Source organism: Jaculus jaculus, chromosome 11 (genome assembly GCF_020740685.1).
Source record: "Jaculus jaculus isolate mJacJac1 chromosome 11, mJacJac1.mat.Y.cur, whole genome shotgun sequence".
Classification (NCBI taxonomy): Eukaryota; Metazoa; Chordata; class Mammalia; order Rodentia; family Dipodidae; genus Jaculus; species Jaculus jaculus.
The window spans coordinates 108,676,285-108,699,284 of NC_059112.1; the positions used below are offsets into that span (position 1 = coordinate 108,676,285).

The window sequence follows — 23,000 nt, forward strand, 5'->3', positions numbered from 1 at the left end:
GGCCAATAACAAGACGTCTGCCAATGTCCCGACGTGCTCCACGCGCCCCTGAAGTCACTTCCGGGTGGGCCGGGCCACAGGCCGGGCGCTGGGGCGGCGGCCAGTGAGAGAGCGTGCTGTTGCGGCTCGTGGAGACCGGAGGCCCGCGCAGGTTAGACGGGTGCGGCGCGCTGTCCGCTACTGTGTCCCCTGGCCTGGCGCTCGGGCGTCCGGTTCTGCGCTTCGCTGGTGGTGTGGCTTGGTGACGCGGAGCCGCAGCTCTGCAGTGGACTGGGTTCCCAGTGGACTGGGAACCGTGGGGCGCGGGGCTACTGGGTTGAGCGAGGTGCCTGTCCGGAGGGGATATCATTGCGAGGACCCCTTTTGGGGCGTTGACGGACCTTCTGCGAGCGTGATGCTCGCCATCAGAATAATTTTAACTTTAACAGTAATAGGTATTGAATATTTACAAAATGGACAGGAACTTGAGGGGAAGGAAAGTTAAGAGATCATATCCCCAGGGCTACTTCTGGAGTTCCGGAAGCAAGGTGCAGGAGGCACTTTGCAGGTGCAGGCAGATATTTCCATGAGTATAATCGTTTTATGGTTTTGTTTTTATTTATTTATTGCAAGGAGAGGATGGGCATGAATGAGGACGGGCACTGGGCATGCCAGAGCCTCCTGCCACTGCAAACGAATTCAAGATTCACACACCACTTTGGGCATCTAGCTTTACGTGTGTACTGGGGAATCGAACCTGAGCTGGCAGGCTTTGCAAGCAAACATCTTTAACCACGGAGCCATCTCTCCAGTCCCGGTTTGTTTTTTGAGTTAAGGATTTTACTTTGTAGTTTAGGCTTGCCTCCAATTCCATGGCAGTTCTCCTGCCAGTCTCCCAAGTGCTGGGATTGCAAGTGTGAGTCTGTAATCATTTTGTTAGTGCTTCCCCATGGTGGGACACTTGTTGTGTAGGGTGGTAACAGCATAGATTTGTAGCTTCCCCTGGAATGAGAGTTCTCCCTCCACAGGTGAGAGGTGGACTTCATACTCATTCTTGGAGGTGGGTCTGTTTCTGATTGCCTGTCAGTACTGTGGGGATGCCAGATATGGATGTCCAGTAAATGGGGAGAAACTGCAGGCCCAGCCTGAAGGAGGTGTTTGGAGTAGAAGAAACAAGCCTCAGGAAAGCTAGAGGCCATCCCTTGGAAGGAGACTTGATTCCTCTTAGGGAATTGCTCTCCATGCTCTGTTGATTCAAGATCAGTGGTCCCACCTGTGAGATGAGGCGCTGCATTTCTGATTTTAGAACTTCCAGTATGAGAAGCTTGTAGTTCAGGAAGCAGGCTCTGTTGCCTACTGGTCCATCATATCCAAACGTGCTTATCAAGGTCCTGCATTTCTTCATTCCCTGATTGGTGGCTTGTGAGATGTTTATTGGTGCATCTTTTTGTGGTATGTGTGTGGGTTACATGAGGTGCTAGGGATCAAACCTAAGGTTTCACATTTACTAGACAAACACTCTGTCAACTGAGCTGAATTTCCAACCCTCCCTTTTCTGTACTGATTTGCCATCACTCCTAGACCTAAGAATTCTAGGAAGGGAAAGGCTTGGCTTTGGTTTGACTAAGATTCCCAGAATAAAGGACTGACACACTCATTGTCCTGGGGTCATCCTATCTCAGGAAAAGGTTCACCCCACCAAATTGCCTGTCTGGCAACACCCCTCCCCAAAATGGCTCACTTTCAAGGGTTGCATAGGTAGATTCTTGATCACGTAATGTTTGCTGAGTACCATGGATCATATCCTAGTTTGTTTTAGGAACATTCTCTCCTTCCCACCCCCCTCAAAAGTATACTTAAAACACCTGCAGTAAAATCCATTTTGGGGGTTAGGTCTTGAGTTTTGCTGAATGCACAGTCATATATGTCCCACCACAGTTAAGACTGGCAGATTTAGACCCCCCAAATTTCTTCTTTCTGCCTCTTTGTGGTCCCATTAGTCTGGCCTCTCATCCTTCCCTTTGTCTTTTTTCCCCCTTTGGTTTTTCCAGGTAGGGTCTCTCTCCCTAGCCCAGACTGACCTGGAATTCACTATGTAGTCCCAGGGTGGCCTCAAACTCATGGTGATCCTCCTACCTCTGCCTCCCTAGTGCTGAGATTAAAGGCATGTGCCACCACACCCGGCAATTTTTTTTTTTTTTTTTTTGAGAGAGAGTCTCACTCTGCCCAGCTGGCCTCTTCCAACTCAAAATCCTCCTGCCTCCATCTTCCAACTGTTGAGATTAGTCATGCACTTCCACACATATCCTTCTCTGTGTTTTCTTTCAGTGCTTCTTCTAAAGTTTGGAATCTTAAAGTTTGGGCCTTGCACGTTTGTTTATTTATTTGGGGGCGGGGGATGGGTGCACCAGGGCCTCTAGCCACAGCAAAGGAAATCCAGACACATATGCCACCTTGTGCATCTGGCTTGCGTGGGTACTAGGGATTGGAACCTGAGTCCTTAGACTTTGCAGGCAAGCATCTTAACCACTGAGCCATCTCCACCCCAATGTGTGTGTTTTTAATTATTTATTAATTTGAAAGAGAGTGAGCGTGCCAGAGTCTCCAGCCATTGCAAACGAACTCCAAACCCATGCCCCACCTTGTGCCTCTGGCTTACGGGTATCCTGGGGAATCAAACCTGGGTCCTTTGGCTTTGCAGGCAAGTGCCTTAACCGCAAAGCCATCCTTTCAGCCCCAATGTGTTTTTAAGTTTTTTTTTTTTTAATGTAATTTATTTATTTGAGAGAGCGAGAGAGGGAAAGAGGCCACCAGACAGAAAGAGAGAATGGGTGTGCCAGGGCATCCAGACACTGCAAACGAACTCCAGATGCACGTGCCACCTTGTGCATCTGGCTTATGTGGGTCCTGGGGAATAAACCAAGGTCCTTTGGCTTCTCAGGCAAACACCTTAACCACTAAGCCATCTCTCCAGCCGTGTTTATTTTTATGAGGTAGAGAAAGAAAATTGGCATACCAGGGCCACCAGCCACTGCAATCAAATTCCATATGTGTGCATATGGGTCCTTAGTCTTTACAGACAAATGCCTTAACTATTAAGCCATCTCTCCAGCCCGTAATGTGTGGTTTTGGTTTTTCACTCTAGCTCAGGCTGACCTGGAATTCACAATGTAGTCTCAGGGTGCCCTGGAACTCATGGTGATCCTCCTATCTCTGCCTCCCAAGTGCTGGGATTAAAGGCGTGTGCCACCACGTTGGGCTTTTCTCGTTTTGTTTTTTTTTTTTTTAATTTAGGTTTCATTGGCTTTTTCTACTCTATTTTAAATATTTTAAAAATTTATTTATTATAGAGGGAGAGAGAATGGGCACGCCAGGGCCTCTAGCCACTGCAGACAAACTCCAGATGCATGTGCCACCGTGTACATCTGGTTGACATGGGACCTGGAGAATTGAACCTGAGTCCTTAGGCTTCACAGGCATGCACCTTAACCGCTAAGCCATCTCTTCGGGCCCCAATGTGTATTATTTTTTAAATTTTTTTTTTTTACTGTATTTTTTTTTATTTTTTTTTAATTTAATTTATTAGTTTTCTTTTCAGTAAATACAGGCAGTTTGGTACCATTATTTAGGCTCATCTGTGATCTATTTTTTAAATTTTTTTAGTTTGTTTATTTATTTGAGGGTGACAGAGAGAGAAAGAGGGAGGGAGGGAGGGAGAGGTGGAGGGAGAGAATGGGCACATCAGGACCTCCAGTCACTACAAACAAACTCCAGATGCATGCGCCACCTTGTGCATCTGGCTTAAGTAGGTCCTGGGTAATCAAACCTCAAACCGGGGTCCTTAGGCTTCACAGGCAGGTGCTTAACCATCTCTCCAGCCCCCCAATGTGTATTTTTAATAGTGATTCTTTGAGATATCCTATGCCCATGAGGTCAACAAACTAGGAATCATAGAAGTCAATTTCAAAGCTAAATTTTTTGGGGGTGAGGGTGGGAGGGTCTCGCTATTGCCCAGGCTGACCTGGAATTTACTATGTAGTCTCAGGGTGGCCTTGAACTCTTGGTGATCTTTATACCTCTGCCTCCCAAGTGCTGGGATTAAAGGCATGTGCCATCACACCCGGCATCAAAGCTAAATTTTTGCTGTATGTTCAAACACAGGAGCTGCTTTGGCTGGTTGACTCAGCACTGTTTTTATTTATTTATTTATTTAATTTATTTGCAAGCAGAGAGAGAGAAGACAGGAAACCAGGGCCTGTAGCCACTGCAAACGAACTCCAGATGCATGTGCCCCCTATGCATCTGGCTTACATGGGTCCTGGGGAATCAAACCTGGGTCCTTTGGCCTTACAGGCAAATGCGTTAACTGCTAAGCCATCTCTCTAGCCCACCAGCACAGTTTTACTGCTCACTCAGAGGTTTGCAAGCTCCTGGTTCATCCTCCTTCAGCACCTGTGGAGTGAAGCAATCCAGCAGCCCAATGAATGGTTCTCCACAGATGCTTCCCTTGTGCTGCTTGAAGAAAGCTAGCTCAGTCAAACCCTGGGGTGACCGTCAGGCTCTCAGCAGTGATGGGTAGGAATCTTTCACTCCCTGGAAGAACCAGGAAGGCAGACCTAACCCTTGGGCCTTGCTCCACAGCTATGTCTGAACTCAGCGATGAAGCCAGTGAGCCAGAGCTCTTGAACCGCAGCTTGTCCATGTGGCATGGGCTCGGCACACAGGTCAGTCGGGAAGAGCTGGATGTCCCCCTGGATCTTCACACGGCCGCCTCCATCGGCCAGTATGAGGTGGTGAAGGAATGTGTGCAGCGGTAAGAGGGCTTGGGGAGTGTGTCTTGTTGTCTCACTTTTATTTTTTTTTAATAACTTTTTTTAAAATCTTTATTTGTTTATTTATTTTAGAGCAACAGACAAAGAGAGAAAGAGGCAGAGAGAGAGAAAGAGGAGAGTGGTCGTGCCAGGGCCTCCAGCCACTGCAAACAAACTCCAGATGTGTACGCCCCCTTGTGCATCTGGCTAACGTGGGTCCTGGGGAATTGAGCCTTGAACCAGGGTCCTTAGGCTTCACAGGCAAGCACTTAACCGCTAAGCCATCTCTCCAGCCCCAACTTTTAAAATTTATTTATTTGAGAGACAGAGAAAGAGGGGGAGAGAGAGAATGGGCATGCCAGGGCCTTCAGCTACTGTAAATGAACTCCACATGCATGCACCCCCTTGTGCATCTGGCTTATGTGGGCCCTGCGGACTCAAACCTGGGCCCATTTCTCAAATTTTGAGTAGAAGCTCAGTGACCCCCAACTCCCACAAACTGGGGCCTCATACACGGTTATAGTCTTAGTGGGTGGGGTAGGTTCACCTGCTTGTTGCAGGAAGATGACATTGATGACACACAGTGGGCACTCAGGAAGAAGGCAATTTATTTATTTTGATTTTTGAGGTAGATTTTCACTTTAGCCCAGGCTGACCTGGAATTCACTATGTAGTCTTAGGGTGGCTTTGAACTTATAACAATCCTCCTACCTCTGCCTATTAAGTGCTGAGACTAATGGCATGTACCCCCATGCTTAGCTTAATTAGAGAAAGAGAATGGGTGCATCAGGGCCTTTGGCCACTGCAAGCCAACTCCAGACACAGGTGCTACCTTCTGCACCTGGCTTATGTGGGTCCTGGGGAATTGAACCTGGGTCATTTGGCTTTGCAGGCAAGCACCTTAACCACTAAGCCATCTCTCCAGCCCGTCAGACTAATTCTTGCTGTGGCAGGGCCTTTGCACTGTGGGGTGTTTCGCTGGACCCCTGGCCTCCACCTGCTGTGTGTCTGCAGCTCTTCCCAGGCCATGGGAACCAGAAGTGACAACATGCCTTGCTCATCCCCCCTGCTTGAACACTATGGATCATGGTGGTGAAGAAGAGAATTGCCGGTCCTGGGCTAGGAGGCAATGGGACAGATGAAAAAATAAATAAAAAATAAATAAAATGAGAAAACTAGGGTAGAGGATAGAAAGGCATTTGCATGTCTGTCTTTCCCCCATTCTTGGAGCGGGTGACTTCTCCTTCTGGAAGGTTATCTCATCTTGCCAGTTCTAGCTTGGCCTGGACTGGCCACTAACTCTGGTGAAGCCCATGGGTGAGGCGCTGGGCATGTCCAATGTATCTTGTGTTTGCTTAGGGGAGAGTTAGATTTGAATAAGAAGAATGGTGGTGGCTGGACCCCGCTGATGTATGCCTCCTACATTGGACACGATACCATTGTGCACCTGCTGCTCGAGGCAGGGGTGAGTGTGAATGTACCGACCCCTGAAGGGCAGACTCCACTGATGCTGGCCTCCAGCTGTGGCAATGAGAGCATCGCCTACTTCCTGCTTCAGGTGAGCTACGAGGGGTCACAGACCCAGAAACCTGAGGGACTCCCTGGCCTCCCTGACAGGACATGAGGCACTGTAGGCCACTGTGTAGGTGTGCACGTGTAATTGCTTGGCTCTGTAGCTGATGGCCCGGAGGAAGCTGCTCACCCACCACTCGGGATGTGTGCCATAACCCACAGTATTCTCTCGAAGCAAGGTGCAGAGCTGGAGATGAAAGACATTCACGGCTGGACTGCGCTCTTTCACTGCACCAGCGCTGGCCACCAGCAGATGGTCAAGTTCCTTCTGGATAGCGGAGCAAATGCCAACGTGAGGTGAGTGTTGCCATATGTGGCCACAGTGGGCTAACTTGTTTGTTGTTTATTTATTTATTTGACAGACAGAGATAAAGAGAGAGAATGGGCACGCCAGGGTCTCCAGCCTCTAGAAACAAACTCCAGACCCATGTGCCACCTTGTGCATCTGGTTTACATGGGCTCTAGGGAATTGAACCTGGGTCCTTTGGCTTTGCAGGCAAGCACCTTAACTGCTAAGCCATCTCTCCAGCCCTTGGGGTTTTTTTGTTGTTGTTGTTTGGTTTTTTGTTTGTTTTACAAGATGGGGTCTCACTCTTGCCCAGGCTAACCTGGAATTAACTATGTAGTCTCAGGGTGGCCTTGAACTCGCAATAATTCTTCTACCGCTGCCTTCCAAGTGCTGGGATTAAAGGCATGTGCGTTGTGCCTGGCTGCTTTTAATTTATTTGAGAGAAAGAGGCAGTGAGAGAGAGAGAAAGACTGAGAGAAAAAGAAGAATGGGCGCACCAGGGCATCCAGCCACTGCAAGCAAACTCCAGATGCATGTGCTACCTTGTGCATCTGGCTTACGTGGGTCCTGGGGAATCAAACCTTTGGCTTTGCAGGCAAGCACCTTAACTACTAAGCCATCTTTCCAGCCCTTTTTTTGGTTTCTTTTGTTATTGTTACTGTTTTTAACTTATTTATTTATTTATTTGAGAGAAAGAAACAGAGAGAGGGAGAAAGAGAGAGAGAATGGTTGCACCAGGGCATCTAGCCACTGCATACAAACTCCAAACGCATGTTCCACCTTGAGCATCTGTCTGACCAGGGTCCAGGGGAATCAAACCTGGGTCCTTTGGCTTTGCAGGTAAGTGCTTTAACCACTAAGTCATCTCTCCAGCCCAAACAGAAAGTGGGCTTTCTTTATTTTTTATTTCCTCCCTTTGGTTTTTTCAAGGTAAGGTCTTGCTCTAGCCCAGGCTGACTTAGAATTCACTATGTAGTCTCCGGGTGGCCATGAACTCATGGTGATCCTCCTACCTCTGCCTCCCAAATGCTGGGATTAAAGGCATGCACTGCCATGCCCGGCTTTGGACTGGGACTTGTCCTACTCTATAGAAGTCTATAGGGCCACCTTGCCCTACATGAAAGGATAAAACAAATGGTAGAATGGGCAGGCCTGTCCACTTAACGGACTTTGTGCATATATGTTAGTGGTTATTTAAGCGCATCTTTCTGCATCCCTGAGCCTCATTTCCCCCCCCCCCACACTTTTTTTTATCTTATTCTAGTCCAGGCTAACCTGGAATTCACTTTGTAGTCTCAGGGTAGCCTTGAGCTCATGGTAATCCTACTACCTCTGCTTCCCAAGTGCTGGGATTAAAGGCATGTGCCACCACACCTAGTTTGAGCCTCATTTTTTTAAAAATGTTTATTTCTTTATTTTTGGTTTTAAGAGGTGGGGCCTCATTCTAGCCCAGGCTGACCTAGAATTCACCGTGTAGTCTCAGGGTGGCCGTGAACTCTTGGTGATCCTCCTATTTCAGCCTCCCAAGTGCTGGGACTAAAGGCATGTGCCACCATGCCCGCCTCTTTACTTACTTATTTTTTTACTGAGAGAGAGAGAAAGAGAATATGAATGCCAAGGCCTCAGCCACTGCAGTTGAGCTCCAGATGCTTGAGCTACCTTGTGGCATGGGTGACCTTGCACTTGCCTCACCTTTGTGCATCTGGCTAATGTGGGATTTGGAAAGTAGAACATGGGTCCTTAGGCTTTGCAAGCAAACACCTTAACTGCTAAGCCATCTCTCCAGCCCCTGAGCCTTCTTTTGAAAAAATATTTTTTTTAAATTTATTTATGAGAGAGAGGGAATGAACATACCAGAGCCTCTAGCCACTGCAAATCAACTTCAGATGCATGTGCCACCTGGCTTTGTGTGGGTATTGAGGAATCGAACCTGCCTAACTACTGAGCCATCTTTCCAGCCTCCCTGAGCCTCCTTTTTTTGGTTTTTCGAGTTAGGGTCTCACTCTAGCCCAGGCTGACCTGGAATTCACTATGGAGTCTCAGGGTAGCCTCGAACTCATGGCAATCCTCCTACCTCTGCCTCCTGAGTGCTGGGATTAAAGGTGTGGGCCACTGCGCCTGGCTGAGCCTCCTTGTTTAAGGTAAAAACAGGATAGCAAGACTTCAGAGCATTGGTAGAATTACATGGCGTACATATGGCCAGGGACCTAGCATACTGAGTGGCATTTAAATACTGTACATAAATGCCAATTCCTCTTTCTTTCATACCTGTTGTCTGTGTCATCATATAGACAAATGGTAATGGGACAGAACCCTGGAGACCTCAGTGCCACCCCTGCAAGCACTCTACCACAGGGACAGCTGGTCTCATTGCGACTCTGTTTGTTTGCATGTGCATAGTATGTGTGGTCTGTGTGTGTGTGTGCGCCAGTGCAGCACCCCATGCATTCCCCTGCAGCGGCTGGAAAAGAACATCAGATGTCCTCTTCCATCACTCAACCATCTGTTGTTTTCTTGTGATGGAGTCTCACCAGTTTTAAAATTTGCCATTCATTTGTGAGCCCCAGCAATGCTCATGTCTCCACTCCCCACAGAACTGGAATTAACAGATACATGTGGCCACACCCAGCCCTCATGCTTGTGCAGGAAGCACACGTAACTGCTGAGCAATCTCTTCTCTTACTGAATGTTTTTAAGACACATTGTGATCCTAACAATGTTTAGATGTGAAAAAAATATTATGTCTTAGAGTGGATGAGAGGCAGTGTTTTAACACAACTCCTGGCTTCTGGACCAGCGGGAAGGAAGAAACAGTTGAGGGAGTCCTCTGAAGACAGTGCTGGGGCATCATTGACCGTGTACAGGATCAGCTGTAGCCACTGAAACTGTGTGCTGGGGCATCAGTGACCGTGTATAGGATCAGCTGTAGCCACTGCAACTGTAGGGACAATCAGGATTATTAGTGTATGTCCTTCTCAGGAGCAGTTCTCAAGGTTGTCAAACTCAAAAGTTGAAGCTTGGATAAGTAACAGAGTATAAAACAGTACCATGTATGTATGTATGTATGTATGTGTGTGTGTTGGTTTTTCGAGGTAAGGTCTCGCTCTAGTCCAGGCTGATCTGGTATTCATTATGTAGTCTCAGGGTGGCCTTGAACTCACAGCAGTCCTCTTAACTCAGCCTTCTGAATGCTGGAATTACAGGCATGTGCCACCACACCTGGTTTAAAAAAATCTTTTTTTATTTAGGGCTGGAGAGATGGGTCATTGGTTCAAGGTGCTTGTTCACAAAGTGTAACAGGCCGGGTTTCATTCTCTAGTACCCACATAAAGCCAGATGCACAAAGTTGCACATGTGTCTAGAGTTAGTTTACAGTGGTATAAGGCCCTGACATGCCCATTCTCTCTCTGTGTGCTAGTGAATATAAATAATGCCAGGTATGGTGACCTATGCCTTTAATCCCAACATTCGGGAGGCTGAAGTGGGAGAATCACTGTGAGCTGGAGGCCAGCCTGAGACTGCATAGTGAATTTCAGGTCAGTCTGGGCTAGAGGGATATCCTACCTCAAAAAACCACACAGACGGGCTGGAGAGATGGCTTAGCGGTTAAGCGCTTGCCTGTGAAGCCTAAGGACCCCAGTTTGAGGCCCATTTCCCCAGGACCCACATTAGCCAGATGCACGAGGGGCACACGCGTCTGGAGTTCATTTGCAGTGGCTGGAAGCCCTGGCGCGCCTATTCCCTCTCTATCTGTCTCTTTCTCTCCCTCTCTCTCTGTCACTTTCAAATAAATAAATAAAAAATGAACAAAAAAAATTAAAAAAAAAACCACACAGACACATATATTTTGTATTTCTTTAGAGAAGTTAGGTAGGGAGGGAAAGCTGATACTAAAGGTGTGTGCCACCATGCCCAGCTTGTTTGATTTATTTTTTTATTTGCAAGGAGAGAGAGAGAGAGCATGCACATGCTGGGGCTTCTGCCACTTCAAACCTGAGCTGTGTGGACCACTTTGTGCATCTGGCTTTTCAGGGGCACTGGGGAATAGAACCCAGGTTGTTAGGCTTTGTAGTGGAGCCATCTCTCTGGCCTTTGTTTGATTTGTTTTCAATGCCTTGTCTACTTAAATCCCAGCTGATCTAGAACTCACTCTGTAGTCCAGGCTGCCCTGGAGCTCACAGCGCTCTTCCTTCCCTAGCCTTCTGGTATCTGGGACTAAAGGCATGCACCACCATACCAGATTTGTCACCACAAAATTTTTTGTTTGTTTTTGTTTTTTCCAAGTAGGATTTTGGTCTAGCTCAGGCTGACCTGGAATTTACTGTCACTATGTAGTCTCAGGGTACTCTCAAAGTCTTGATGATCCTCCCACCTCTGACTCTGTAGTGCTAGGATTAAAGGTGTGTGCCACCATACCCATCTGCTCACCAAACTCTCGAGAGAGCAGGAGTGTGGGCGTGAGTCTGTGCTGTGCTCTACACTGAGGTGTCTGGGCTTGATTTTGTCTTTGGCAGGGAGCTTTTGTGTGGCCCATCTTCCCTCTGCTAACCACCTGACTGTGGCCCCTTCTTGCAGGGAGCCTGTTTATGGATTCACTCCTTTGATGGAAGCAGCTGCCTCTGGTCATGAAATAATTGTGCAGTATTTTTTGAATCATGTAAGTGACTGATCATCACCTCATAACTCATTCACAGCAAATGGGGAATCATGTTACTGAATTATAAGTTCTAACGATTTCCTTATACATAGCTTCACACAGTTACACATTTCATTGAACAGTGTCATTGTTATTCACATGTGTGCTATCATTGTGTGTAAAAGCTTCTTCTTATTTAGGGTCTAGCCTTAGGTTAGAGTCACATGTGTGGAATGGTTGTACCAAGACTATAAATGCATTTATTTTATATATTTTTTTTTGTTGTTGTTCATTTTTATTTATTTATTTGAGAGTGACAGACAGAGAGAAAGAGGCAGATAGAGAGAGAGAGAATGGCCGTGCCAGGGCCTCCAACCACTGCCAACGAACTCCAGATGCATGCGCCCCCTTGTGCATCTGGCTAACGTGGGTCCTGGAGAACCGAGCCTCGAACCGGGGTCCTTAGGCTTCACAGGCAAGCGCTTAACTGCTAAGCCATCTCTCCAGCCCTATAAATGCATTTAGAACTTTGGATAAACGATGTCAAGTCGGGCTGGAGAGATGGCTCAGCAGCCAAGGCGCTTGCCTGCAAAGCCTAACCACCCAGGTTCAGTTCCCCAGGACCCATGTAAAGCCAGATGCACAAAGGGGGCTCATGCATCTAGAGTTTGTTTGCAGCAGCTAGAAGCCCTGGCACACCCAATTCTCTCTCCCCACCTTCTTATTACAAATAGATAAATGAAAACATTTTGAACAAAGTTGCTGAGTTCATGCCAGTGTGGCGACACATGGCACTTGGGAGGCAGAGGGTCGATTACTGTGAGGTTGAGGCCAGCCTTGGACTACAGAGTGAGTTCCAGGACAGCCCAGACTGTACTGAGACCCTACATCGGAAAAAACAAAAAACCAAAAATAATGCCAAGTTTAAGAGGCCTGGGAGGATGGCTCAATAGTTAAAGATGTTTGCTTGCAAAGCCCACTGCCGGGATTCAATTCCCAAGCCACCCACATAAGCCAGATGCAAAAGGTGGTACAAGTGTTTGGCGTTTATTTGCAATGACAAGCAGCCTTTGGCATGCCCATCCACACACACACAAGTAACAAAAAGAAGTCAAGTTTGAGCTGGGCATGGTGGTGTACACCCATCGTACCAACACAAGGAAGATAGGGGCAGGAAAATCAGGAGTTAAAGGCCATCTGTGACCACAGCCTGTCTCAAAAATAACAGGAAAGTGGGGGGTGCCAAGTTCATTTTAGGTGGGGGTGCAGCCTGCATTTTGAGGGTCGGCTAAATGGCTGCTTCTGTAGTGAGTGGCGTCTCGGTGTTGTGTGATCTTTGGTGAGTCAGACACAGTGATTATGCAGGCTGAGGGTAAACCTTCGCTGGTGGCTGCAGATTCTCCCTTCTGCTTCACTGCCGTCAGCAGGAGCCATCAGCACCTGACAGGCAGCTGCGGGATGGGTTGGTCACTATTCCAGTGATGGGCTTTGTAGACCTCTCCCCGTCATGAAGGAGACAGAGCAGGGGTAGCAGTAGGCCAAACCGGTTTCCCTCCTCGTCAGCATAGTAGTGTCTTCCCCCAGCCACCCTCCCAAGCAGCAACCGAAGAAGCCAAAAGTTTGGCTAGAGTTCCAAGTTCTTTCTTGGACTTTTGTAGGGAGTCAAAGTCGACACAAGAGACCACAGTGGAGCCACAGCCCAGATGCTGGCTAGGCAATATGGGCATATGAAGATTGTGGCCCTGATGGACACCCACTCTCCTGCCCTGCCCAAGGGCCTCTATCGGAGCTCAGGTATGTGCTTGTGCCTCCACTCTCTCATGGAACGGGGCTGTGGGAGGCAGGAACAGCCCCTCACTGGAGTCTCTACTGTTGTGACGGTCTGCTCTACTGGCCCTGCCCAAAGGCCTTTTCTGCCTTGCTGCCAGCTATATGGTGGAGTTGAGGCTCAAGGCCTATAGAGACAGGCAAGCCTGGCCTGGAGAATGGTTCCTGCCAGCTGATCTTGTGCCCTATGGGCTATGGAGAGGAGGCAAACCTCACAGAGGGATCTCCTCTGGCTTTCAAAGTTTTTGTTGTTTGTTTTCTTCTTCAAGGTAGGGTCTCACTGTAGCCCATGCTGACCTGGAATTCACTGTGTAGTCTCAGGATGGGCTTGAACTCAAGGCCATGATCCTCCTACCTCTGCTTCCTGAGTGCTGGGATCAAAGGCAGGTGCCACCACGCCCGGCTGGCTTTCAGATTTTATGCTCTTTCCTTCCCTTCCTTCCTTTTCCCTTTCCCTTTCCCTTTCCCTTTCTCTTTCCCTTTCCCTTCTCCTTTCCCTTCCCCTTCCTCTTCCCCTTCCCCAAGCTGGGGTCTCACTGTAGCCCAGGCTGACCTGGAATTCACTGTGTAGTCTCAAGGTGGCCTTGAACTCACTGAGATCTTACCTCTGCCTCCCAAGTGCTAGGATTAAAGGTATGTGCCACCATACCCAGCTTGTGGTTTTTTTTTTTTTTATTTTAAAATATTTATTTACATATTTATTTATTTGAGACAGGCAGATATAGAGAGAGAGAGATTGGGCACACCAGGGCCTTTAGCCGCTGCAAACAAACTCTAGATACATGTGTCACCTTGTGCATCTGACTTACATGGGTACAGGAGAATCAAACCTGAGTCCTTAGGCTTCTCAGGCAAGCACCTTAACTGCTAAGCCATTTCTCCAGCCCCCACCCCCTTTTTTTCAATTTAACTTTATTTATTTTCAAGCAGAGAGAGCGAGAATGAATAAGAATGGTTGTGCCAGGGTCTCTAGCCACTGCAAATGCACTCCACATGAATGTGCCACTTTATGCTTCTGCCTTACATGGGTACTAGGGAATCAGACATCAAACCTGGATTTTTAGGCTTTGTAGTCATGCATCTTTTTTTTTTAAATTTATTTATTTGAGAGTGACAGACACAGAGAGAAAGACAGATAGAGGGAGAGAGAGAGAATGGGCGCACCAGGGCTTCCAGCCTCTGCAAACGAACTCCAGACGCGTGCGCCCCCTTGTGCATCTGGCTAACGTGGGACCTGGGGAACCGAGCCTCGAACCGGGGTCCTTAGGCTTCACAGGCAAGCGCTTAACCGCTAAGCCATCTCTCCAGCCCTAGTCATGCATCTTAACCACTGAGCCATCTCTCCAGTCCTATCCTTAAGTTTTTTGTTTATTTCTTTTCCCCCCGAGGTGTAGGGTCTCATTCTAGACTATGCTGACTGGAACTCACTCTGTAGTCCCAGGCTAGCCTTGAACTCATGGCAGTTCTCCTACCTCCACCTCTTGAGGGCTGGTATTAAAGATGTGTGACACCATGCCTTGCTTGTTCTGAAATATTTAACTCTCTTTGTTACTCTTGGAGGTGGGGTTTTTACTAGCATGATGTTCCTTAACTAGCCATTGCTGCTTGTGTTTTTATATAGAAGCCAGTTGGTTTCTGCATGCTGTTATCTGTTCTGCTCTTGCTGAATTCTTTCTTGTTCATGTTCATTTATTACTGCCTCTCCAGGACTTTCTAGGTGTACTACCAGTCTGCAAGCTTAGCTGCTCTGCTGCTTCTCATCCTGGTGCTAATGCCTGGTAAACACAGTGAAGATAGTGCATAACCTTATCTTTGGCCTGTTCATGATGGAAATGCCACTGTTAAGAGGCTGGTTGTTGGTGCTAAAGAGATGGCTAAGTGGTTAAGGGCACTTGCTTGCCAACTCTTGACAGCCCAGCTTCAGTTCCTCAGTACCCACGTGTACTCAGATGCTCAAAGGGGCGCATGTGTCTGGAGTTTGTGGCAGGAGGCACTAGCATGCTTCTTCCCTCTCTCTACTTGCAAATAAGTTAAAAAGATTTTTTTTTTTTTTGTTTTTCGAGGTAGGGTTTCACTAGTCCAAGCTGACCTGGAATTCACTATGTAGTCTCAGGGTGGCCTCGAACTCACAGTGATCCACCTACCCTACCTCTGCCTCCCAAGTGCCGAGGTTAAAGGCGTGTACCACCATGCCCACCCTGATAAAAATAACTTTTAATGGGCTGGAGAGATTGCTCAGTGGTTTAGGCATCTGTTTGCAAGGTCTAAAGGCCTGGGTTCAAGTCTGCACCCTGCTTGCTGCATTATTTGATTAAAAAATAATCAAACTTTGAAACTGGGTGTGGTGGTTCACGCCTTTAATCCCAGCACTCAGGAAGCAGAGGTAGAAGAATCACCATGAGCTTGAGGCCATCCTGAGACTACATAGTGAATTCCAGGTCAGCCTGGACTACAGCGAGACCCTACCTCAAAAATAAATAAATAAATAAATAAATAAATAAATAAATAAATAAATAAATAAATCAGACTTTGAATGCTAACTAGTGACACTGGTTGTACCTTCTTCATCATATGGAGCACTTCTTGGCCTCAGCTCTGATTTTTCTGCTCTTCACTGGTCCTTTTTTTTAAATGTTGGTTTTTCCAGGTAGGGTCTCAGCCCAGGCTGACCTGAAATTCTGTGTGTAGTCTCAGGCTGGCCTCGAACTCAGTGCCATACTTTTTATCACTGCCTCCCATGTGCTGGGAGAAACAGAGAGGCAAGATGATTGCTTCAAGTTTGAAGCTAGCCTGAACATAGGGAGACTTTTTCTTTTTTTTATTTAAAGACATTATTATTTTGGGGGGTATTAACTATCAGGATTGCTAAATTAGTCTATCACTGAACCAACTATCTTAATTTTGGTTTCTGACCTGCAGAAAAATATGAAGATCTGAGTTCTTCGGATGAGTCCTTCCCTGTTCCTCAGCGACAGAGGCCCTATCGGAAGAAGGGCCTCAGCATTCACGAGGGGCCACGTGCCCTGGCCAGGATCACAGCTGTTGGACTTGGAGGCAAGACCACGCAGCCCAGCTATGGTGAGAGTCCCCTTTCCCAAGGGTTCACTGGTAGAGGAATATCTCCAGACTGTGTTGATGGATACAGGACTTTTTCCAGAATTTACGCTGCTGGGGTGTTCGGTAGGAGTGAGGCTCACATTGTGTGTTGTGCCATGCTGAGCATCAAATTAGGGTCTTAAGAATGCTAGGCAAGCTCCCTTCTCAGTTACAGACTGCCTGCTCACAGGCAGATAGGTTGCCGAATGAAGAAGCTTGTATTGCTGTTGTTCCTTTCTAGCCCAGAGCCTCTTCCCTGGCAGTATTCATGTATTAAAAACAAGCCGTGGCAGCTGAGGATGTAGCTCTGGTCCACTTGCCTAGCATGCATAAGGCCTTAGGTTCCATCCCTAGCAGAGGGCTTGTGTTAAGTCAGGGTCTGTGGAAGGGTGGTGCTAGCTGTACTCCGCTAACAGAAATGCCGTGGGGGAGTGGTCCTTTTCCAGTTGAAGAGTCTTTAGGGCTAGCCTGCCACTGCCCACCTCTCTCTGACAAAGTAGCAGGTACTCTCCCTAGGTGCTGGCCCTGGCTCCACCAGGGCATCGCTTTCTGTGTGTAAACTGCAGGTGACAGTCACCACCAGACTATTGTGCAAGCAGATGAGCTGGCAGCTGTGAGGCTTCCTGCCTATCTAAATCTTGGGCCTTCCTTACCCCAAGTACCCTCAGAGGGTTAATACCTATGGAACAAGGGTGGTGCCTCAGTGGTGTTCACGAGGGCTTACACACCTATTCCCTACAGAACAGGTGCCTCCACGGGGCTACGTGACCTTCACCAGCAGTGATGACAACCCCCTGGCAAGTGAAGGTCTCTGCTGCAGAGATGTCACCTCCCCCATCAACGAGCGCGATGTGGAGAGCAGCAGCAGCAGCAGCCGCGGTACGCTGTGGTAGGCTCCTGTGCCTGTGAGGAGAGCCAGTCTGCCATAACAGCTGAGGGAAGTGTCTGGCCCAGGGTTCTCACAGGCTGGAGCCATTCAAAATGCACAGGGTCAGCTCTGAGGCCTTTAAAGCTCTCATAGAGGCAGTTGGCACCACTTTACCATTTGCCTGCCCGCCCCAAGCACCATCCTAGATGTGGTGGATTTGTGAGCATGTAGAAAAGACAAGCACCGCCATTCTGTCTGAGAGTTGGGATGGGCAGCCAGGTGAGCAGGCAGTGCCGGGCTGTGTAGATTGCTGCTAAGAACTGAGCCCACAAAGCTCAGCCATGCCATCTTCCCTGTTACCAGAAGAACCTGCTTTCTGTGCCAGCCTTGGGCCTGTGTGGAGAAGCAGCAGCAGCGAGGGCCTGGCTAGAGCCCAGGGGCTCAGCAGTGAAGCCTCCTTGGAGAGCAATGAGGTGACACTCCCTCTCCCTCCTTTCCTGGTGTCATGGGAGATCACTGACCGTTATGTGAGATAGGCAGAAGTTTACTGTGTGCCTGCCTCATGCCCTGAGGATACTCAAAGCTTAGGTTGGGGACGGGGGCTGCATGCAGGGAGGTCACAAAGGAAGCCTATGTGGCAAGATGGGGGACATCTCATTAAAGGGTCCAAGCCTCACAAAACCAGACCTAGGTCATATGAAGTGGCCAGAGGTGTGGTGCTGACAGGAGCGAGGCTTGAGTCCCTGTACACCCCCTTAATGCAGGATTCCGATCATGCCCACAAAAGCTCTGTTCGCAAACAAACCAAGAGTTATTTGAAGACCAAGAGTCGTTACAGCAACAGTGACAGCCAGTGGCCTCCCAGCACAGGGACTGCCTGTACACCAGCATCTGACCCCCAAACTGAGAGGCCACCTTACTCAGGACCCCAGGTAAGAACACTGGGGAAACTAGCATCTGCATGCTTGAAGAGGTGGAAGCTCTGTGACTTGGGAGGCATTTATTGTGTATGCATGATTGGCCAAGCTCTGCAGAGAGGAGAGGCTTTCGAGTTTCTCATAAGTGACCTGGAAAGTGACTTGGCTCAGAGACAGCTCCTGATGAGCAGCAGCTCTCTGCAGAGTTGATGTTGCAGCTTGTCCCACCCTGGGTGTGTGTCAAGGGTCCAGGATTTGTAGTATAGTTGGCTGTCCCTTACAAAACCAAGGTTCTGAGTAGCCATTAAATGTCCCAGGGCCTGGACATGAAACAAGGAGGTAGTGGAGGAGAGCAACAGGCATCACCAGAGCATCTTAAAATTTTTTTTGTTTATTTTACTTTTTTTGAGAGCGACAGAGAGAGAATGGGCACACCAGGGCCTCCAGCCAATGCAAACGAAGTCCAGAGTGTGTGCCCCCTTGTGCATCTGGCTAATGTGGGTCCTGGGGAGTTTAGGCTTCACAGGCAAGCACTTAACTGCTAAGCCATCTCTTCAGCCCCATCAGAGCGTCTCTCGGGAAGCCTCAGCCTCCCTGTGTCCCCTGTTCTGCTCAAGGCACTGAAGCTGGAGGGGAGAGTTGGGAACCTCTAGTAGTTAGTATTGAGCTCAGAATGGGGAGGAAGCCAGTTCTTAGTCACTAGACACCTCTTGTCCCCCAGGCCTCCCACATCTCCTTCGTTCTCCAGGATCTTGCCACGCTGCTGGAGCAAATAGGATGTCTGAAGTACCTGCCAGTGTTCGAGGAGCAGGATGTGGATTTGCGAATTTTCCTGACACTCACTGAGAGCGATCTGAAGGAAATTGGTATCACGTGAGTCCCCAGGGGCACACCTCCTTATTAAACCACACATTCTGTGGCCAGGGTTACACTACTTCCCAGCCTGGGTTTGTCCTGCTCACCATAAGGCTCAGGTTCACATGACCTAAGATAGCCCAGCTTCTAGAGGCCGAACTCTTGAACATTGGCAGCTCACTGTTTTAAGAATTTTTTGTTTTTGCTTTTCAAGGTTGGGCCCCACTCTAGCCCAGGCTGACCTGGAACTTACTATATAGCCTCAGGTGGCCTTGAATTTATGGCAATCCTCCTACCTCTGCCTCCCAAGTGCTGGGATTAAAGGTGTGCGCCCCCATCCAGACTTCGTTCTTTCTTTACTCTTTCTTCCTTTCTTTCTCTCTTGGTTCCCACAATGGAAACTCATGTCCCTCAGGCATTCTTCATGTTCTTTTAAACCCTTTTTCCATCATCTTTTATTTATTTATTTATTTGCATGTGGTTAGGATGTCTGTGGTATATGTACGTGCATGTGCTTATGAAGTGGCCCAGCAGAAGCCAGAGGATTTGGAGTGTCCCATTCCATCACTCTTCAGCCCATTCTTACTTGAGTCTCTTACTGATTCCAGAACTTGCCTTCTGTACCCCTGTAAGTCCTAATGATTTTCCAGTTTCTGCTACCTGCAGGACTGGGGCTATATATATGCCCAGCTGTTTAAATGGATGCTGGGGGGATGGAAATAAATAACACACCATTGAGCCATCTTACTCCATTGTCTTAAGTTTGCTGGTTCTTTCCTTTGCCTGCACACATCTGCTTTTAACTGCTTATGAGTTCATTTTTCAGTTACTGTACTTTTCAGTTCAAGTTTGCTTTTCTATGTTTGACTATCTTTAGTTCTTTGAATTTCATGGGTTTTTGTTGTTGTTGTTTTTATGAGTGAAGGAGAGTAAGGGAGAGAGAATTGGTGCACCAGGTCCTCCAGCCACTGCAGCCGAACTACAGACGTGTGTGTGTCACCTTGTGCGCATGTGCAACCTTGTGCACTGTGTCACCTTGGGTGTCTGGCTTACATGGTGCCTGGAGAGTTGAACATGGGTCCTTAGGCTTCGCAGGCAAGCACCCTAACTGCTGAGCCATCTCTCCAGCCCTGCAATTGCTTTTGCATGTCCTCGTCTTATCATCTGGCTCCCAGATGGGGAGAATGGAGAGAGAAACACTTTGCCCTTTAAGTCCCCTGGACATTGCTTTAGGCCGAGGGGAAGGGACTTTCATCAGTGCCCATCAGTGACCAGAATTCCTACACTTGTCATTAGGGGGACAAAGGCTGCACTGCCTCCCTTGCTTCTTGCAGGTAGACCCAGATGGCTGCTGCTGTGCTCAGAGCTGAACTTAGCCTGAGTTGGCTGCACTTACCATCCAAGCCTTCTGTAGACGCCAAGGTGGCCCATGCGTATCCTGCAGAGCAGTGTCCTGTAGGGGAGACATTTCCTGGGGACCTTTCCAGAATCCTCCCTTTGGGTTCACCATAATAGCTCCTGCAGAGCCAGTGATGTCTGCGGCTCTGGGAAGCTTTTTGTTGCTTTCTTCTGCCCCAGTCTCCCTGCAGCCTCTCCAGACCATCACAGCTAGGGGATGGCCTTGAACTTAAGGTGGCCCAACGTTCACACACATGGCAAATACCAACATGCGCCCTCTGATTCATCCCTTCAGGTTGTTTGGGCCCAAAAGGAAGATGACTTCTGCCATTGCCCGCTGGCACAGTAGTGCTCGTCCCCCCAGTGACTCCCTGGAGCTGGCCTACGCCGATCGGCTGGAGGCTGAGATGCAGGAGCTTGCTATCCAGCTGCACAGAGCAAGTGGGGAGCTTGGGCAGTGGGCACGTCCAGAACTGCGTGATACAGGAAGCTTGTGGGGTGGGTGGTGAAGTCAGTCAGATGGAGACAGGAGAGCTTGAGGCCCAGGAAAAAGTGGTTACTCAGAGCCCAAGGGAGCAGTTCCAGAGCAGTCTGAAGTGGAGGTGGGAAGAGGTGGTCAGAATCAGCTTGACAAGGCTCCAGGCCCTGTGGTGAGCCAGGGCGCTGTGGACCTTGGACCCTCCAGCCTGGCATTTGTCTGCAGCGCTGTGAGGAGGCTGAGGCCCTGCGTGGTCAGGTGTTCCAGGAGCAGGAGCTGCGGGCCGTGGTAGAGAGCTGCCTGCTGGAACAGGACAGTGCGCAAAAGGACATGCAGACCCACCTGCAGGAGGCCTGGACCCTGGCCCAGGATGCTGCCCTTGTCCTCGACCAGCTGCGGTAAGTGCTGTCAGGTTCTCACTCATCAGTCCCTTCCTACTCCTCTAAATGAGGGGGGATCACAGTGCTGCCCCCGCATCCCTTGGGCCCTGCCTCCCACAGTATAGACCCAGGCATTGACATGGGCTGAGCACTGGAGTTGGTCTGGCCAGCACAGCTTCCGCGGCTGCTTGCCAAGCCTGGTCGTAGGGCTAAGGCAACTCTTTGCCCTTGGGGTTGGGGCTAGGAGTTCAGCAGGGGGGCCTCTGTCTCACTACACTTGATCTTGTGTCCTGCAGGGCTTATCAGGCTGAGCTGTCAGCCCGAGTGAGACAAGACCAGTCCCCTAGCACAACCACCCTGAGCCCATCCCTTCTCCCAGCAGGTAAGAGGAGGTACAGCTTGGCTCTAGACTAGGCTGAAGGGTGGGCTAGAAGCCCTAGATGGCATATCGCATCAGCATCACCACCTCAATGCTCTGTGAGCACCATCTGTGTCCAGCGATAAGTTTTTGAGGAGCCAAGGCTCTTGGCTGAACCTGTGATTGGAGATGTACTGTTCCTCCCCCCCTCTTTTCCTGGGAGGGAGGAAGTGACATGCCCACCAGACAGTGTCATGGCAGACAGTGCTGTTCATTTAGTGGTTAGGGCCACTCTTGAGTCCATCTCTGCATGGGTCCGAGACCCTCACTCCTTCCTTGGGCTGAGTATCAACTGGCAGTGCATTTTAATGCCCCACAGACTTCTAGTTGGGGACAACGTGACAAGGCACCCTAGCTTTGGGCTTTGGGGTTCACTTGTGTACCAGCACCTGTGTGGGACACACCTAGGTCAACCCACTCTCTTGTACTGCAGATCTCAAAGGCTGGCCTCCATCCCTGCAGGCCTTGAGCCTCTCGGAGTTATCAGGAGCCCTGGAAGATCGTGTCCACGAGTTGGGTAAGTCCTCTAGGTAGGCTGTGAGGCTTCAACCTCACCCCTCCCCCAGACTCCCTTCCTCCCTGTCAGACTTGACACGCAGTACTAACTGGCCCTGTCCTCAGGGCGGGCACTATGTTCAGTGACACAGAGCCTGGAGAAACTGCAGGTGCTAAATGGGAAGAAGTGGCGGGAGCCCTAGCCAGGAGGGATGGTAAGTGCTGGCTTGCCTAGGGCCTGCTCTGGGTGGCCATACACCAGTGGTCCCCTGGGCCACCTATATGCCTGTCCCTTCTCACCAGGGCCCTTTGGTTTTCAGAATCTGACGTTGGGTGATCGATCCACCCTGAAGTTCTATGTCAAAGAAGACAGAAGGGCAGTGAGCAGGCCACAGCTGTGGCCCAGGCCCAGGGAGCAGCCTGTGGACAGGCAGGATGGGGCTGTGGCCCCTGCCAGGGCAGCTTGGACCAGCACTGAGGCAGGACGAGGGCCCGGCACCCAGATCTTGGTGGAAAGGTCCCAAGCTTAGGGGCTGCTCTGGTCCAGACCAGGTGGGGCTGTGAGGAAAGAATATGCAGGTGTCACTCTAAGGTTTGACCTTACAGGTGAGGACTGGAACACAAGGAAACATGCCATTTGTTTGAAAATAAAATTAAGCATAAGCTGGTGGGGGCTCATTTCTGGTCATATGACATGCCTTGGCCAACAGCAGCATGTCATGTCCTCTGTCTCTGACTAGAGCCCATGTGACTACAGAATCTGATTTGACTCAGTTTGGAAGCTGCTAGGAGTAAGCAAGGCCTGGTGCCTGACTGCCCAGCAGCACGCCTCTGCCCTGCTCAGTGGCCTTTCCTAAGCCCCAAGGTGAAGCTGGAAGTGCCGCCTTCCTTTCCAGCCAGCCTTGAGCTGTGCGGGTTTTCCAGATGTACCACTGCCCTCTTCACACGGGCTGTAAAAGACTGTCAGTCGTGGCCCTCCTG

The 23,000-nt window shown here is 49.2% G+C and overlaps 1 protein-coding gene across 8 annotated transcripts; it reads left to right on the top strand.

The window, feature by feature from the left end:
- Positions 1–74: 74 nt before the first annotated feature.
- On the top strand, positions 75–22,686 carry Anks3 (ankyrin repeat and sterile alpha motif domain containing 3). 8 transcript variants are annotated; one of them, XM_045161433.1, is made up of 17 exons: positions 75–151; positions 4,621–4,792; positions 6,150–6,348; positions 6,538–6,659; positions 11,227–11,308; positions 12,946–13,081; positions 16,034–16,192; positions 16,952–17,089; positions 17,442–17,551; positions 17,843–18,010; positions 18,744–18,868; positions 20,544–20,685; positions 20,952–21,124; positions 21,403–21,488; positions 21,958–22,041; positions 22,146–22,234; positions 22,323–22,686. In XM_045161433.1, exons 2-16 carry the CDS (start codon positions 4,623–4,625, stop codon positions 22,220–22,222), a joined length of 1,971 nt encoding a protein of 656 aa, XP_045017368.1. In that variant the 5' UTR covers positions 75–151; positions 4,621–4,622; the 3' UTR covers positions 22,223–22,234; positions 22,323–22,686. The 8 variants fall into 8 exon arrangements, with proteins under 8 accessions (XP_045017368.1, XP_004652293.2, XP_045017369.1 ...); XM_004652236.2 differs by having other exon boundaries at positions 22,340–22,686; XM_045161434.1 differs by having other exon boundaries at positions 17,445–17,551; positions 22,340–22,686.
- The last annotated feature ends 314 nt before the right edge of the window (positions 22,687–23,000 follow it).

What these genes read in the sequence shown, in the direction of transcription:
- Anks3 (XM_045161433.1), top strand. Translation starts at nt 4,623, where the DNA reads ATGTCTGAACTCAGCGATGAAGCCAGTGAGCCAGAGCTCTTGAACCGC. An exon ending in GGAGCAAATGCCAACGTGAG is followed by an intron (nt 6,660 to 11,226) that starts GTGAGTGTTGCC and finishes CCCTTCTTGCAG; the next exon opens with GGAGCCTGTTTATGGATTCA. An exon ending in AGATCGTGTCCACGAGTTGG is followed by an intron (nt 22,042 to 22,145) that starts GTAAGTCCTCTA and finishes CCCTGTCCTCAG; the next exon opens with GGCGGGCACTATGTTCAGTG.